We start from the raw sequence: 18,361 nt of genomic DNA on the forward strand, positions 1-18,361 counted from the left end.
TTGGAATTTATTAAACTTTGGAATTTCACCATCCAAACTTAGGAGAAGTTAAGGATTGTGTCACGTGTTACTTCTATCATTTATTTTTAATCATCTACCTATATAAAATGATTGAGTGTGCCAAAAACCATCTATTCATTATTAAATGTGAAAGTTTTTTTTTTTAATAGTCAATTCCTATTTATTAAGATGATAAAAGTGAGAATATAAGCAACGATGAAAATGATAATATAGTCAACAATTTTGTTTTGACTTGCTCTCGTATAAAAAAAAATAATTTATTTAATATTATTTATCACCGTTATTTGATTTGATCTGATTTTGATAGAAGAATTTGTCTTTATGATTTCATAGAATTTTTTGATTCATCATTTAAATAATGAATCCATCATTTTAATCAATATTCTATATATAAATTGGTATTACTTAATTTATAAACTTACTTTGCTGTAACTATATTAAAAAAAAATTTAAAAAAGAAATTATAAATAATAAATAATCATAAAGATAAAAATACATATAAAGAAAAAAAATGTGTAAAAAGGTAAGGTTTAATAAATTTTTGGAAGAAAAATTAAATGAGTTGACATGATCAGTTTATTATTGAATCAAAATCAAACCAGCCTTTTAATGTTGAAAGAAATGAGCCAAATAAACTTGTTCAAGATCGGTTTAGTTTTATTAAAGTAATTGGTTCAGTTAAAGTTGATGTAGCTATTTAGTTTAATTTTTTTTTTTTAAAAAAATTCTAATTCAAAATATAATAGATATATTTAAATATTAATTGGAGTATAGTCTAATGAATTGCTTTAATAGAATGAGTATTTAAAATTTCTAACTCAAAATATAATATTTACATTTTAAAATTAATTTGACCATAACTCAATGAATTGTTTTAATAGAATATAAAAATCTCTACAAGTGGTTCCACCTAACCTAAGGTCACGATTGAGAGTCTCATGTCGTTCGAAGAAGGCGCTTAAAGTAACGTAATGTGTGCGACATCGAATTGTTTACCCTTCTTGTCAAGGAGGGGGATGAGGTTATTATGAAACCTCTACTTGTCGTTGGACAAAGTTTTGGTCAACTACAGACAAGGGCATCCATAGAAGACCAATATTCACCTCCTTGCTTCTGCATCGAAACACAAAGTTTTAAAATATTGATTCGATCATGTCTTTTTAAAATCCAAACAAAGTCAATTTTTAAGATTTTTAAATGGTGTGTTATGGAAAATCGAACCAAATTGACCAAGAATAGAATGCACCGATCTATGGGGCTTACTTGCGCTGTGGTTTGGTTTGACCCTACGTATTCTTTGGGACATAGAAGTTAGAATATGTGAATGCAATGGTGGCTGATGGCAGATAAGTGGGAAAACAATTGGATTGCAAAAGTGACGTGACTTTAATTATTTGAACAACTATTCATAGTTATGGTCACGTGGAAAGTCTTGCTTTTCTCGCCTTATGCTACCTAACCTCGCCTATGTTGATCTAATAAAACCCTCGTAGAAAATTAATTTTGTGCTTTTCAAAGTTTTAACAACCTATATAGAAAGCAACTTATCATTATGAAAAGGTCGTATAGGTGATTTATTTATTTATTTATTATTATTATTATTATTATTCTTTTAGATTATAAGATATTATTTGGGTTTTGTAAATTACGGAATTTTCACTAATTTTATATTAAAATCGAAAGAACCTACAAGTGTGGGTCCCACTCATGTGAACTCCTCCTGCTCAAAGGGGAAAGGCGTCTGTTTCCCTCCAGCATACGTTAGTTAGCATACAGTTAACATCCGCGTCTGCCGAAATCCAATTCTCTCACGCTCCACCAACGCGTGACGCTCGCCCACCCGCATATCTTCGCTTATTCAAAAAATCGTCAACATTACTTACCACTGGATATTCCAACTCTTTTTCAATCTGCCAACTTTTTTTTTTCCTCTCTAGATCCAAATCACCACTTCTTAGGTTTAATCTTCCAAATTCGGAAGTTTTTGGGTTTAAGCTCTACTCAATTGAAATAATCGTCTGTTTTTTTGGGTTCCGATGGCTGTGGAATCGAAGACGGCGGTGAGGTTCACCTTGGGGAAGCAGTCGTCCCTGGCGCCGGAAAGGGCCCGGGATGAAGCTCTGACCGAAGGTGAGCAGGGAGATGTTGAGGGGATTGATCCCAGGGTCAGGCTGATGTATCTGGCAAATGAGGGCGACTTGGAGGGGCTGCGCGAGCTTTTGGATTCGGGAATGGATGTCAATTTCAGGGATATTGATAATCGGACGGCTCTCCATGTGGCCGCGTGTCAGGGCTTCAGCGATGTGGTTGAGTTTTTGTTGAAGAATGGGGCTGAAATTGACCTCGAAGATCGCTGGGGAAGCACAGTAAGATTGCTGCTTTTTGCTCTCTCTATTTTGAATTGTTGCGACTGCGATGTGTTTTGGTTCTTTTGTTCATTGATGAATTACGAATGTTTGTTTGGTTATTCGCCTGGAATTATACTTCTGTAGTTTCGAATATTAAATAGAGAAATGAACAATGATTTCCGATTGGATTTCAATTCCACGGACCTCAATTTTCCACCAAAAAAGGAAAAAGTGTGGAAAACTGGACTTCCAATTGTGCACCTATATGAAGCATAAAGTAAATTAAACTTATTTGGTTGCAGGGAATTGGGCCTTGAAACTGGTTTTTCAGACCCCGGTTCCAACTCCAGTAACAGTTAGTTATATGCTATAAAGATATATAATTATGTTTATGATCTGTCCTTGACTTGTTGGTCCAGTTTTGTAGGAATCTTTCTTGTTTATGTTTTTTACTTTATCAGGCTTCTGTTTCATGTCTTTGTTTACATAATGTAGATAAGATTCCTGCAGATAAGATTCCTGCTACCTGGTAATCTGAGCTTAAGTTGAGTATCAGGTTAGGGCATGCTGGTTGGACTTGGTGTCAGTGACGTAGCCAGGAACTTGTGCTAGGGGAAAAAAATACCAAGATTTATTTCAGAGGGGCCAAAATATAACAAAATTGTTAGCTCAATGGTAAACTTGTTGCTCCTTATACCTGAGCAGCCCCCCCTTGATCCTAACCTGGCTCCTCCCCTGCTTGGTATGGTTGTATCATTTTTTGAACATTATTTGTGCCACTATAATATTGGACATCCATTAAATATGCTTTGTATAATGAGAAGCCAGTGAAATTGGACTCAAAGTGCTTTTTCTAGAAAATAAAAATTGGGATAAAGTTATATAAAGAAATGATTACGACATCAATATAAAAAGTGCCAAGATCTTAGATTGGTAATAGTTAAGGTTTCTTACCTCAATTAATATGTTTCTTTGCCTTTTTATACCATACAACTATGTTATATGGTGTAACCCATTGTCCTTTGTGGATATTGATAAGCTGATGGTGTACAATTGTATTACATGGTTTCATGGCCTAGTATCTTATGTAGATATTGTTTGCTTTGATCCCACTAGTGTTTAGTGTTCCAAAATTCCTCTTCACATTTTGGAGGAGGCACCTCTTATGGGGTGCTAGAAACTTATTCCCTCTAGATGATGTTAAAGGTCCTTGTCATCTTATAGGATCTAGACTAATCCTTTCATCATCTCACCACACAGGATCTCATATTCATCCTCCCATGGTCTCATATTCACACTCCCATGCACCTTTAATCTCAAATTCACCTCTAAACCTTTCCTTCAATTTTATTTTACTTTCCTTTTATTTTTTTATTTATCTTATTTACTATTCTTTATAGTTTTAGTCTCTATAAATTAGCAAAACTTATGTTATTGGATTTTAATTTGGCTTACTTTTTCTCATCTTATTTCTCTTTAAAGGACACTTTTTGTTTTCGGTTTATTCCATCAAATATTAGTAGCTCCTATCCTCCATTGTTTGTGTTTTGTTTGGGGACATTCAACTGATCCAAGATGCTGCCCTCCCTGTCCTTTTACCTATTTGCTATTCCATGAAATGTTGGGTAACATGGCCATTTTGTAATTCGTGCATAATTTTTTTTTTTCATTTTTTCTCTTGAATTGCACCTGTGAGTCTTCTTGTATTGGTTTGAGCAGATATATAAAGGACTGGTTCTTTCAATCTTTAATTAAATACTTCAAAAAACTAAAGGATGCCGAAATAATTGCAGGAAGATTTACCATATTCTACATACTTTTCATAGCAAGAAAAAAAGTTTCACCATATTTTAATTTCTCTGGAAATGGTGGAATTTTAAAGCACTTATCAGTTGAACTGTATATGTTGTGCCCCCCATCCCTCTCTCCATCTCTCTTGTAATTATTTTCATTTCTCAGATATCTAGATGTTCATATGGAAGGCTGAACCATATTTATTGTAGCTGTATTTATTTTCGCAATATGCTAATGGTACCTGAACAGCCCCTTGCAGATGCAATACATTACAAAAACCATGATGTAATCAAACTTCTGGAGAAACATGGTGCACAACATCTGGTATGTCTTGGACTTGGTTGTATATATATATGGTGATAAGTGAACTGTAATTGCTGATTTTGAAGAAGTATGTACAGACCTTAGTTGTTGGTTCTCGTTGATAGCATGGTTTGGATTTATTCCTTTCCTGTGTTTTTGTGTTTAGATGGCTCCCATGCATGTAAATAATGCCCGTGAAGTCCCAGAGTATGAAATTGATCCTAAGGAGCTTGATTTTACAAACAGTGTTGACATAACTAAGGTAATCCATTGTTCTTTACTCTTTAGGATGCTGGTGTCCTTAAACTTGTTTCTTTTACTGGTCTTGTTTTGAAAGTTCATTGCACTAATTCTTGCTTGCTTCTAAAACTGCCAGTGACAAAAACATTTGCTAATTTTATTGTGGATTCGTTGGTAAATGGCATCAATATTTTTTTTGCCAATATTCTTGAATGCATTTTCTTTACCTATAGCTGTTTCATTCCTTATGTTGGTGACAAGATTCAAAATCTTGACCAAGACTGGTATGGCTCGGCAACTAATATCTGCCTTGGCATGTCCATTATGATTCCAGTGACTGAGTTTGATATTTTGTTGAATCGTGAGACAACTCAGCCAACTTGGAGATGACTTAGTCATCTTTGGATGATTCGTGTGATGACTTCGAGAAGATGCTGAGACTAATTAATCTGGTCATGTTGCCTTTAGGAACCTCTGTTTGCGTTTGGGTATTTGGGCTGAGAATGAGAGAAGGGCAGTGGAGAGGAGGTGAGGTATGAAAATGGAGGCTGGAAAGAGAGAGGACTAGCATGCCTTGGGATCCTCTGTTTGCATCACTTTGCTACTGCTGCGTCATCCATGACTGATTCATGCATCTTCACTCTTCTGTTCAAAACAAAATGGGAAGTGGGTATTTGTGCAGAGAATGGGTAATGGGTAATTGTTATATGATGGGTATTTAGGTTTAAATGGGCAATGGGTATGTGGTGGGCATTTGGGTTTAAATTGGTAATGGGTATTGGATGAAAATTTCGCTATATGTTAAATGGGTAATGGTAATTGATGGAAATTTGGATTTGCATTAAATGGGAAATGAGTATTTCAGTTTTTATGAAATAAATAGGGTATGTATATTGATATAAAAAATAGATATGCCCAATAGCCCAATAGCCCAATAGCCTAATGCAAGGGGGCCCTCTTTCACCCTATCTCTTTGTGTTGGTAATGGAAACCTTCGGTAGTCTAATTGCAAAGGCCAAACAGGGAGGGTTCATTAGGGGCTTCAAGATTGATGGTAGAGGGGAAGAGGAGACTTAAGTTTCACGCCTTTTGTTTGCTGATGATACCCTTCTTTTTTGTGAGGATGATGTATTGTAGTTGAAATATTGGAAATGGATTGTCATTGGTTTTGAATTGGCGTCAAGTTTGAAAATCAATTTGCAAAAAAGTGAAATTAGTCCAATAGGAGAGACGGAGGATGTAGATAGAGCAACTTCTCTCTTTGGATGCAAAGTAGGAAAGATTCCTACTTCTTATCTAGGTTCCCTTTAGGGCCCCTACTAAGCATTATGGTGTATGAGATTCAATTGAGGAGAGATTTAAAAGGAAATTGGCCATTTGGAAAAAAAACCTTACCTATCCAAAGGAAGAAGACTAGTCCTTATTAAGAGTACTCTTTCAAATCTCCCTATCTATTTTATGTCCCTCTTTGTAATTCCTAGAAAAGTGAGAATTAGATTAGAGAGAATTCAAAGAGACTTTTGGTGGGGAGATTTGGGAGATAGGAGAAAGATCCACTTGGTAAAATGGCTAGATGTGTGTAAGGCTAAAATTTTTGAAGGGTTGGGACTAAGAAGGCTGGACAATCTCAAATCAAGCCTTGCTAGACAAATGGTTATGGAGGTTCTTTGTTGAGTGTGAAAGCTTGTGGAGGAAGATCATTTGTGGAAAATTCAGGGAGATGGGGGGGGGGGGGGGGGTGTGGTGGTTGGACTATTAAAGGGAGGAGGGATTCATTTGGTATGAGCCTTTGGAAGGACATTAGAAAAGGGTGGGAAGAGTTCAGTGTCGAAACTCTTATCTGAATAGGGAATGGTAGCTGAATAAGATTTTGGTGGGATATTTGGGCAGGAGACTTTAAGCTGAAAGATGTTTACCTTACTCTTTTCAGGATAGCATCCCACAAAAATGCTACAGTTGCAGAATTATGGGAAAAAGAAGGGGGCGAAGGGGAGTTTTGAGAGGTTCAATTTAGAGGACCCTTCTAAGATTGGGAGGTAGAGGAGGTGACCCACTTTTTGGGATTTCTTTACCCGTTAAAAGTGCAAGAAGGCGAGGACACTTTTTGGGGGTGGAGAATAATGTAGTTTTTCTTGGCAAGGAGATTTGGGGATCCCGTGCTCCTCCCAGAACTTGCTTTTTTGCTTGGGAAGCTGTATAGGGGAAAATCTTAATTGTAGATACTTTAATGAAGAGGGGATGACAAATGGTCAACAAATGTAATCTTTGTAAAGATAGTGAAGAATTAGTTGATCACATTTTGATTCATTGTGCCAAGACAAGAGAGCTATGGACCTTTTTGTTAGCCTTTTTTGGATTGGTTTGGGTATTTTCAGCCTAAGTGAGAAATCTCCTCTTATTGTGGAAAGTGAAGGGGTTTCAAAAGAAGAAAAGAGCAATTTGACGTTTGGCTCCTATTTGCTTATTTTGGTGTATTTGGAAAGAGCGCAATCGAAGGGCCTTCAAAGATGAGAGCTTTCTGACCAAAGATTAAAGGATCTCTTCATTCAAATGCTTTTGGGGTGGTCTAGGGATTCTTTGTTGTTGGAGTTCCTCTCTATGTTGAATTTCCTAGATACTCTTTATTGTGGTTAGCTTTGCCCTGTTATTGTAGACCATCTATGTTTGTGCTTTGCCTTGGGTTGTTTTTGTGTATACTACCTGTAAGCATGGGAGGGATGGTTTTGGACAGATATCTTGAAGAGCAGATGAAGCAGTTTTGATCTGCAACAAGGAAAGTTTCTTTGCTTGGTCCATAAGTGGAATTCAAATTTGGTGAATGACATGGAATCATTCATGAGAACTATGGAAAGGTGACTAAGCTCTTTTTGTTGAAAGAAAGATGTGGGGTTTTTTTCTCTTTACACAGAAAAGTTTAGACATTTTGGCTGAAATAATGGGATTAAAACACTAGGTCTTACAAAACAAGGAATGAGATAAGTTCTCCACATTTCAATGGTAGGTTTAAAATAAAGAAGGGTTAATTTCACTCGGACTCTCGAAGTTTGGTGTAGATACAACTAACTACCATTGGTTTCAAATTTTGTCAATTAGCACCCCTATAAATTTCGTCTATTTATAAAATGTATTTTTTAAAGATATTATAGGTAGGTGTGTTTTAACAATTTTATAAAAAATAAATTTTATTCTCTTAAAAATAAATTTATATATGAAATACATCTATAGGGGTGTTAACTAACGAAATTTGAAACCAATGGTGCCTTAGTGTATTTCCACTAAACCTCAAGGGATATGAATGAAATTAATGCAATAAAAATCAACAGGTTTGCTGGATTTGAGTGCAAAGCATTTGCAGGGGAATCAACAAAATTATATATTGTCTGTGTTTTCTTTTGTTGATTGAAATTTGTAGAACCATTCTAATTTTCTGAATTGAGTACAGTGGGTGTCTGATTTGATTTTGATGTAGGGTCTGTTTGACACAGCTGTAGTTTTCAATTAAGGGCTTATCTGAGAGGAGCTGTATAGGGAAAAGGTAGCTGTTCAAAATAGAAATCTTTTTGTCAGAAACCTCTTCCTACCTTCTCTCTTGCTGAAGCATCTCTAACCCAGCTTTGTGGAAAGATTCTCTAAGCTCCAAATCTGCTCTGTCTTGAAGTGTTTCAGTCAACACAACTTAGAGCACTTTAGCAGAGAAAATACTTCCCAAGCACTGAAAAGTGGACTAAACTGGACCCAGGGTCATACTCAGTCTTTTCTCATTTTATGCTTTCTGGCTTCTCAAAATTATAACCTTTCAGATTTTGATTCATGTACGCGTTTGTTTGTTTTAATAGTGTCAGATTGAAATAAATAGAAATAAGAGTCTTTTTGTGCTTGGTAATTTTGTTTAAGCTACTGAAGTAGCATATCTTTGTGCAGTGTGAGCCATCTCTGGCTCATGTCATCCATGAAGTGGTATTTCAATTTGCTGATCTTTAAGAAGCTACCAGCAAGCAATTGCAACAATAAAAACTTCAGGATAGCACTTGTGTACAAAAGTCTCCCATTAATGTTATAATTTCTGTGGCTGCAATGTGTTTTTTTTTTTGTTTTTTTGAATTGTAATTATGTGCCATGTTTTCCATCTATCATGTGAACATAGTTATGTTTGTTGTTCTGATTATCTTTTCTTTCCATCCAACTGTACTCCTAGTTTCTTCTCATTTTTTTCCTTTTAGCAAGTGATGCACTTCAACTTTTAAACAAATCAGTTTAATATTCTTATAGTGGGCTGATACTTACATTCCAAATGTCAAAACACTGTACCTTGGTTATTTAGTTAATTTTCATCCATTAATATGTAATTTAACTGGACAAAGTAATATCCCAGGGAACCTACCGCATTGCATCATGGCGTGGAATTCAAGTTGCTGTAAAAAGGCTTGGGGACGAAGTGATAATTGATGAGGATAAAGTGTGGGTTTTCAATACTAGCAATGAGTTTTGATTTTTATTTGTGGCCTTATTTCTGCTGGTAGATTGCTTTTATCCATCTGAAAGCTGTTGGTTTTGCACAGGAAGGCATTTAGAGATGAGCTTGCATTGCTTCAGAAGATACGACATCCCAATGTAGTCCAGTTTCTGGGTGCTGTAACTCAAAGTAGTCCAATGATGATTGTGACAGAATATTTACCCAAGGTTTTTTTCATCATTCAGATTACTAGAATGAAATAAAATTAATGTAATGATCCTTGGAACTGTTACTGATTAGCTGTTTCTTGGATCTTTGATTTTCCTATAATTTTTTGCATAGTCAGGTGCTCTTGTTTTTCTATGCATTTTTCATCTCCAATACCCGTTATGAGTGTTTTTTTTATTTTTTTATTTTTTTTATATGGTTTCTGGTCTTCATTGCCTTTTTTCTGATTTTGCCTGTCCAAAAAAAATTGTTTGTAGTATCTATTCAAGCTCTTGAGTGATTTTCCTTACTAAATAGGTTTTTATGTCTAGCCTATCTGTGCTTTGCCTGTTCTTTTATGTAGATGTATGTAATTTCTCTTTTCCTTCAGATGATTAGAGGCATTTCTACCATTTTGGATTTTTATTTTCTTTGGTTGATCCTTTACTATGAGATGGTTTGTGTCTACATTACTGCTTCTTTACAAGTTCTTTTCACATCCTGGAATCTTCCACATGGGGAATGCATCATTGTGACATTTGTTTTCTTTTACTATATTAAAAATTAAAATTGTGAGGATTAATAGCGCTTTCACTTGTTTATAAAATGACAACTACATTAATTTCTACTGAAATATAGTGCTGAAAATGAATGCAAAGATTTCATGTCGGTGCTGTTGAGCCTGGAGGCACAATAACTATTAGACGTTCTAATTAAAATACTATATGAGATGTGATAAATAGCATGTGGAGGAGAGTCAGAGCTGAGAAGTTTGAGGAATTTAGGAGGGCTAGTGTTCATTGAAGGGTGGGGGATCAATGGGTAGACTCTCCAGAAAGGAATAAGGAGGGGTTGGGAGATTTTGTGGGCATCACCAGCATATCCAGCATTGTGTTTCAGAAAAACTGGTGTGAGTCAGTGGAGATATGATTAGATAACTTAAGAAGGAACTTTGTGTTATCTTGCTTTTCTTTGGTTCATACCTATGAAAGTTTCACTTTGTTAATTGAAACAATTGACATTGTGGTGAGTAGTAAAATGTTGCTCTTGTTGTCAAGTCCTTTGTTTTTGTAAAGTTCCTTGTCTAATAAAATAAAATAAACTGAGAGAAGGAAAAGAAAGGAGAGAATGGAAAAAAAAAAAAAAAAAGGAATGAAGATTCCTGGCCTCAATCAATGGGGGAAATTAAGGATGACGAAACTTCTTCAAGTTAATTATGAAGCACATTTTATTCTTGTAGAATTTAGCTTTTCTGATCTTTATTTGGCTACTTATTTTCAGGGAGATCTTCATGCATTCTTGAAAAGAAAAGGAGCATTAAAAACGGCCACAGCTGTGAAATTTGCGCTTGATATTGCAAGGTCCTTTACTCAATTTATATGCTAGAATTAACTATAATTTTCTTGATATGCCGATTTTGCAATTGAGAATCGACTTTTGATATTGACAGACAATTGAACAATTGGATGTTGATTTGATTTTATTTTTTATTAACAATTGTCAAGTCCTTAGCATAAAATGGCACTCACCTAGTACATTGAATGTATACAAAAGAAAAGCACAAAAGAGAAAAAATAAAGAGAATTCAATTTCAAAGGCAAAACCAATATTTAACCCCTTCCTAAGCAGTCGATGAAAATGGGAAGAGATGAGCTCTCAACCTCAGGAAAGCCTTTGAACTAATTAAAAGGGTTTGAGAAAAGGCATCTGTCAACTCAAAACTAGAGAAAATCCTACAATTTTACTCTTTCAAATGCGCCTGAACAGACATGGGTGCCAATGTCAAGTCTCTCTTGCTTCCTTTACTAATAAAACTACCCTGCAAACAAAACAAAGGGTCCTTACAGAACAAGGAAGGATTATCCTTCTAAACAACACAAAGGTCAACAACCACAAAAGATACAATAGTCATCTGACAAAAATAGAATCTGCAGTTGAAGTTTCAAGTTGGACAATGTGTTACAAAATAAATCATAAGACTGTCATAATATTTTAATTATTTATTCAGTTTGTTACTGAATAAAATCAGGATGTCATTATAATAATTGCTTTTCATGTTAGAACTGAGGTCAGTTGTTGATATAGCTCATGAAGTAAAAAAGTTTTGAAAGAAGTGACTGGAATAAAGAACTTTTAAAATTATGGTCTATGCTTTTAATTATTTGGAAGAAAAAGCTTGCATAATTAGGATTCTTGGACGGAATCATCTTTAAAATAGTAAACCTTTTTACTCCATGATGAATGACCAACTACTCAGGTCAAGCTCAACCTAAAAAGTTCTTAATCTCAATTATTTGGGGTTGGCTGCTCAACAATTTCTGAAGTTGGATAAAGGAGGGCAGTTATGGATGATAGATGGTCAACATAAGACATATTGTCTGACCTTATTGATATGATCAATGGCTAAACAAAAACTGGTTTTGATTGATATTCTAGTGTTCTGGATCAATATTTAGCAAATTAGACTCTCAAATTTGTTAAGCCATAGACTAGATATTCTGAAATCACACTTGTGGATAAGGTTTGATACAATGATAAAATTTGAGGTTTGGTTTTGTTTTTTTGTTTCTTGTTTCTCACTTTGTTTGTCTGTTTATTTTTATTTATCTATTTATTTATTTTTGGAATTTTGGAAATTGTTTTGGTTGCTTAAATTTTCTCCTATAAGTATATTTTTTTGGATGACTTACGCAAAATTTTCAATAATCTGTAAAGAGGTTTTGTAGATTCCTGATTTCATCTTGTTTTCTTTAACTGAAATGAAGATTGATTCTGAATATAATTTTAGAAAATCTTCATGCTAATCTTGGAAATGCAAGACTGTCAAAGAAACAGAAAATATATATTAGTTTCTCAAACATATGTGTTTTAATTGATGGTCACAAACATGTTTAAGTTTCTGTGAGTCAGTTGGTCCTTTATATGGGAACCTGAAATATTATTCAATCTGGTAGCTAGGAACTCGGATATTTTCCCTTATTATATTGTAATTGGCAAGCTTGCAGGGGAATGAATTATTTGCATGAGCATAGACCAGAAGCAATAATTCATCGTGATCTAGAGCCTTCGTAAGTTTTCTTGTCTCAGTTGGGTTTTCTTATGCTCTCTTTTCTCTTCTGTTCTTTTCTTTTACTGGCTTTGTTTGCACATGTATGCTTATCCACACAGACAGACAGACAGACAGACAGACACACACACAAACATGCACTTGCATAAATGTATTTTCCTTATTAGTCTGAAAATATCAGAGCTTTCTTGTGTTACCTTCGAGTAAGATAACAGAAATATATTGCGGGATGATTCGGGACATCTGAAAGTTGCAGACTTTGGAGTTAGCAAGCTGCTGAAAGTTGCTAATACAGTTAAAGAAGATTACCCTCTAATCTGTCAAGAAACTTCTTGTGAGTATGCAGTTTTGGATTACTTGTCATTGTTTTCAAAACTTTAATACATGAATTATTAGCACACCCTTTCTGTAAGGAGTCATGCATGTTAAAGTGGACATAGGAACTTTCACATATTTGTGCTCCACAATTTTGTTGTTTTGTTAATTTCTTTGGTGTTTCTTAGAAAAACTAAATACAAAATCTTTGTAACATGGCAGATCATGAATTTGTAATTGGTAACAAGACATGTTATTTGTCATGAACAGGTCGATATTTGGCTCCAGAGGTTTTTAAAAATGAAGCTTATGATACCAAGGTGGATGTTTTTTCATTTGCTCTAATTCTACAAGAGGTAAAAGTTTTCTTCATTCTTGGACTAAATGTATTCCTGAAGTCTTGTCTTGGCCATGTTACAACATTTGCCTCTATTCTTCTATATGGTCTGCACTTCAAAGTTCACTACATGAATTCATATAGATAGTCCACTAGGCTTTTATATGCAAATTTATTTGGTTGTACTCATTGTTTTTATTTTTATACTGTTTTCTAGTTGTAAAGGATAGCCATGCTACAAATGTCACAGGAATTTCTGATTAATCAAGACAATATTTTGGCATTGTTGATCATGGGAAAAAAAATTGTGATTCATATTAACGACTACTGATATAAGGGCTATATTTCTTTTCTTTCCTCTTTTGTTTTATATGAAATCAGGTTCATTCAATATGCTATGTTATTTTTTTTTTGACTAATGAAGTGAAAGAAACACAGACATCAACAAAGCAACATGTTGATGCAGTGTACCCCATATGTAATTAGATATATGTTGAAAACAATAAGTCCAGTGTGGCCTACATAATTTAAAGAGTGTGCTGGAATATCTCGAATAAATTATTGCTAAAAAAAATTCAAAATATTCCTCCAACTCATTTTCTTGATGTCATATATTCTTTCTTTGCTGGTGTAATTTGTTTATACGGGGATAAATGTAGGAGGAAACTGTTTGTATTATGTTTAATTGATACTTTCTTAGATTCTAGCTCATGCTTTTAACGAAAATTCCATCCAATGGAAGACACTTGATAAGTAATAGTTGTGATGTGCTTTCAGATGATTGAGGGCTGTCCACCTTTCAGTGCAAAGCCAGAAAATGAGGTTCCTAAAGTATATGCTGCACAAGAGCGACCGCCTTTCAGAGCTCCATCCAAGCTTTATTCTCATGGACTTAAAGAGTGAGTCCTACTTGTATCTTGGATGTTTATGTTCAAGTTGTCTGCTTTTATGGATGATAAGAAACATATCAAAAATACTACTTTTTATTTTCTTGTCTTTGGTAGCCTATATCTTTTTGGTAATACATTTGTCCTATTCATAGTATATCCTCTGTTTTACTTTTACTTTGCCAAGTTTATGTGATTCAACTGTATTTTTCATTTTTATTTATTTTTTGTGGTCTGAGAAAAATGTGCTTGTACAACAAATAATTGACTGTTTTCTAATCCAATTTGGTCTTATCTCGAAAATATTGAGTTATCTTATGACTTTCTAAGTGAAGCTCATCTAACTTCGCTGATCTGTCAAGGAAAAGAATCATTCTATCTTTCTGCCTACAGGTTGATTGAGGAATGCTGGAATGAGAATCCTACGAAGAGACCAACATTTGGGCAAATACTTACTAGGCTGGACCGCATTTATAACCATCTTGGTCAAAAGAGGCGTTGGAAGGTCACTCTCTCTCTCTCTCTCTCTCTCTCTCTCTCTCTCTCTCTCTCTCTCTATATATATATATATATATATATAAATTTATTTATTTTTCCTTCTCTATTATTTTGTTCTGGATAATTTTTTTTTCTAAATTTTCCCTTGGTGGGTAGGAGGTCCTCAATTACTTCATCTATTTATGTTTATAACTTTTAAGCTGCACCAGCAAGAAATTTTACCAATTTCCAATAATTAAATGGTTAGTAATATTGGTTCATGTTCCATGAATCTGGTATATGGATAATCAGTGGAAGGTTCTTTCTATGGTGAGGTTCACCATGTGAATGGTAAATGGTAAGATATCCACCTTTGAGGGAAAAGTGAAATGCAATAAGATTTTGGGACTCTAGAAATAATCCCAAGGGAAATGTTCAACACAAGGTGCTCGCATGATGATGGCGAGGCTTGTGACTTCCGAAGAAAACCCCATCCAATAGTTGTAGTATTAATTGCCATTTTACGCGGAGACGTTAGAGCAGCCAAACATCTCAATTAGCTTCATTGTCTTAACTGAGGTACTAGCACCATTGTAACTCCTATTTTTGAATTGACCTGTGCTTGTTGACGCCATTATGATTCATCAAGCATGCACAATAGGGGTCCTGCACTCTCTGCACTAATCCTCAATCTCAAAAAACACTTGGATTGAGCCACTGGTGTGGAAGTTGCTTCATAGAGGTTAGAGAAGATTAACATGGGGAGATACTGGAGGTATTCTTATAATCTGCCATCAGATTGCTATGGGGAGGCGAACTTGGGTCTCTCAGGGATTCATGGCACATTCTCATATTTGACAAACAGAGGCTACTTGGTCCCCCCTACCACTTCCACGTTGATGCTCCTTAGTTTGATGGATGTGAAAATGTGAGGAATGAACCCATAGGGTTTATCCACAAAAAAGGAAAACAGGATATTTTGGTTTCATTATTCTATTTAGAGTCTTTTTATTATATTAGGATTGATTTTTAGGATTTACTTTTTGTTAGGTTTCAATTTAGGTAGTGGTTTACTTTGTGCCAAGTTCTATTTCTTTGTCTTCTTATTATATTAGAAAAGTTTTTATTTCTTTTAGTTTTTAAATAATATTCTTTTGTTATTCTTGCAACGAAAGATAAGGAATTATGAAAATTGTGCTACTAGGGAAGATAGTTATAAGAGTTCATATAATACCCATGTACTCTTTCAAAGTGAAAAGAGCTAAAATTTTAATAAATAATTTCAACATCTACTGTGCTTTCTTTGAGGTATGATTGTCTTCCGAGTGTGATTGCTTAGGAAATCTAGGTGTGATTGTGTAGGAATCGTGGTGTGATTGGTCAAGGATTTCTTTTTTTTTTTTTTTTTTCAGCCATCTTTTATTATTTTCACCTCATTCTATAACCCAAGAAAACCATACAGTGCTGGAAATTTTATAGTCCCGCATTAGAAACCTCCTTGCATGTAAAGAACTTACAAAAGTGGGAGAATCTTCTGTGAGTGACTTGACTTGGAGGGTGAAGAGTACCAGGAGTTTGTGCTGTCAATAAACGATTTGGGAAGCTCATGAAATTGGAGGTTTTGATCAAGCCTGTGGGTAATGAAGATATCAAGGAAGTAATGGAGGTGCATGCAAGTTATGCCAGTTTGACTATTGAAGAGAACAGAGGTGGGGATAGGGATAGTCCAACGAAACGGGTGGGTTGACGTGCTAGTTTGATTGAGGGGGTCATGAGGGCATGTATAATTTTCAGGAGGTTGAAGTTAGGTTAATCTTGCTCCCTCCCTCTTTGTGAGAGCTTTCATTAGGTTAATCTTGCTCCCTCCTTCTTTGTGAGAGCTTTCACCTCGACAAGGATCATATAGCCTCATTGAATCTTTCTGGGTATGGTTGAGACAAGTGTAGGTGGGGATTGTGATGGTTAAAAGGACACCACTTTGGATAGGCTTACCTTAAGTAGGAGTGTAAAACCTGTAGCCTGCCCACCCTAAAAAAATTTCAAGGCCTTGGCTTGGCATGGGCCTGACCTTGGCTTGAACCTCCCAGGATTGAGGCTGGCCCTCATCCTCAAGCTTAGGCTTTCTTAGCGCTTACTTTACTCCTAAAATGTCACTCTGTTCCTGCCCCTGTTTACAAGACTTCTGTGCTCTTATGAGTCGTTACTTCTCTATCTAATTTTCCTCTTTCAGTGATCCCCCTTCCCTTCCACTTTTCCCCATCCTTTATAATCCCTTTTGGGCCACTCCTCTCCCTCATTCATCCCTCTCTTAGCCCAGCAATGATCAAGCAGCCCTGGGGTCAACCTTATTGCAAAGATCGATCCACAATTGTGGAAAAGCGTATGGTATAATTAAACTCCACACAACAGTTTGGACATCCATCCAAGTTGTTGCTGCTGCACTAGGACAGCACAATGCTCTGGCATGAGAAGATGAGGTCTCCTGGTGGAGGACCCACATGGCTGGAAACAACTGGTGAAATGGCGCTTGCAAGTTAGCCTCATCAGACTTGTGTGTATGAAGGTTAGGCAGGAGATGGCTGCTCATTGGTCCAACTATCAATTTGCAACCAGACATCAATATTTATGATCATGAACTGGACCTTTCCTTTTGTTGTTGGAGTGTAGAGATAGTGAATGCGTTGATTGGGTTAAATAAATAAGCTGGTCTCTTATTTAAAAAAACTAATGTGCTGTTCCTGGCCCCTCTTAGATATAGGGCACCACACTGTAAAGATAATTTTTATGCCATTGCTTTGTTCAGTAACATCCATGTTTGATTATTGCAATTGCAAAGCTGAATCTTTCTTTCTTCTTTTGGGGTGGTTGGAGCAGGTTAGGCCATTGAAATGTTTTCAGAACCTGGAAGCAATGTGGAAGAAAGATCATTCTGATCTAAGCACCTCCAGCCGTTCATCTCGTCCAAACCGGTAGTAAATGAATAGCAGGGGATTTGTGTGCCATAGTTTTCTCTTCCCAACTTGGTGATAGAACTGTGAAGTTTGGTTTATGTAGCGTGGAAAACACAGTTTCTTCATTAAAATAGAAACTCACCCTTTTTGCATTTGTGGGCTGAGAACTACAATTCATGTGGCATATATTGCTATAAAAAAGTGGATCCGTTTATGTAAAACCGTGTAATAAAATTGCTTTGCATTTTTAGGTATCAATTTTGAGCCCATGCCTGAGGAGGGAGGACTCTTTATTCGTTACTACATTTACGCTAATGCATTTAGTATCAATCCTACCATCTCAGTGAAGTCATATTTCTTTCTGTGATTTTGCATCTATGATGACACCTCAGAAGACAAATACATAAAACCCGCTTAGAATCTTACAACAGAAACAAACTCCATTGATGGGAATGAATGGTACACATCTATCTTTTTTCTGAATGCCCAACATATGGTGGGTGTAAATTCATTCGCCAAACAATTAATTTCATTGATGTAGATATCAGTCGCATTTTTGTTTCTACCATTGTTGGTTGGCGGGCTTCAATCCAAATGAATCGCTTCCCTTTTGGTGGTGCTCACAGGAAAGTATTCTTCCTTAAATCAATCCAAAAACTTTGCTCAGTTCACAACCTTTTTCCTCACTTGGATGTTCTTCCTGTTATTAAGTAATCATAAAGTTCCCCATGGAGTGGTCCTCGCTGTGTGTGCTAGTTTTTTCCTTTTTTTTTTTTGGGTCTACCAGTTGAATAATAATGAAATATGTGGGTACCCCATCTTTGCCTTTTTGAAGGGCCTGAGCCCTGGAACAAACCAAGTGACTCAGTCCTTTTGAGAATACAAAAGGTTTCTTTTTCAGGCTATATGTATCTCAAAGGCAAACTAAGCTAGAGCTAGGGTAGAAAGGAGAACAGTGAAG

At 35.6% G+C, this 18,361-nt stretch overlaps 1 protein-coding gene across 2 annotated transcripts; it reads left to right on the forward strand.

The window, feature by feature from the left end:
* Positions 1 to 1,791: 1,791 nt before the first annotated feature.
* Positions 1,792 to 17,658, forward strand: LOC100256688 (integrin-linked protein kinase 1). Of its 2 annotated transcripts, XM_002263190.5 has the most exons (12): positions 1,795 to 2,387; positions 4,413 to 4,487; positions 4,633 to 4,728; positions 9,079 to 9,164; positions 9,266 to 9,386; positions 10,648 to 10,727; positions 12,372 to 12,434; positions 12,649 to 12,767; positions 13,019 to 13,104; positions 13,863 to 13,984; positions 14,366 to 14,477; positions 17,324 to 17,658. In XM_002263190.5, exons 1-12 carry the CDS (start codon positions 2,058 to 2,060, stop codon positions 17,420 to 17,422), a joined length of 1,389 nt encoding a protein of 462 aa, XP_002263226.1. In that variant the 5' UTR covers positions 1,795 to 2,057; the 3' UTR covers positions 17,423 to 17,658. The 2 variants fall into 2 exon arrangements, with proteins under 2 accessions (XP_059596043.1, XP_002263226.1); XM_059740060.1 differs by lacking the exon at positions 17,324 to 17,658 and having other exon boundaries at positions 1,792 to 2,387; positions 14,366 to 14,729.
* Positions 17,659 to 18,361: the final 703 nt, after the last annotated feature.

This window comes from Vitis vinifera, chromosome 10 (assembly GCF_030704535.1).
Source record: "Vitis vinifera cultivar Pinot Noir 40024 chromosome 10, ASM3070453v1".
NCBI lineage: Eukaryota > Viridiplantae > Streptophyta > Magnoliopsida > Vitales > Vitaceae > Vitis > Vitis vinifera.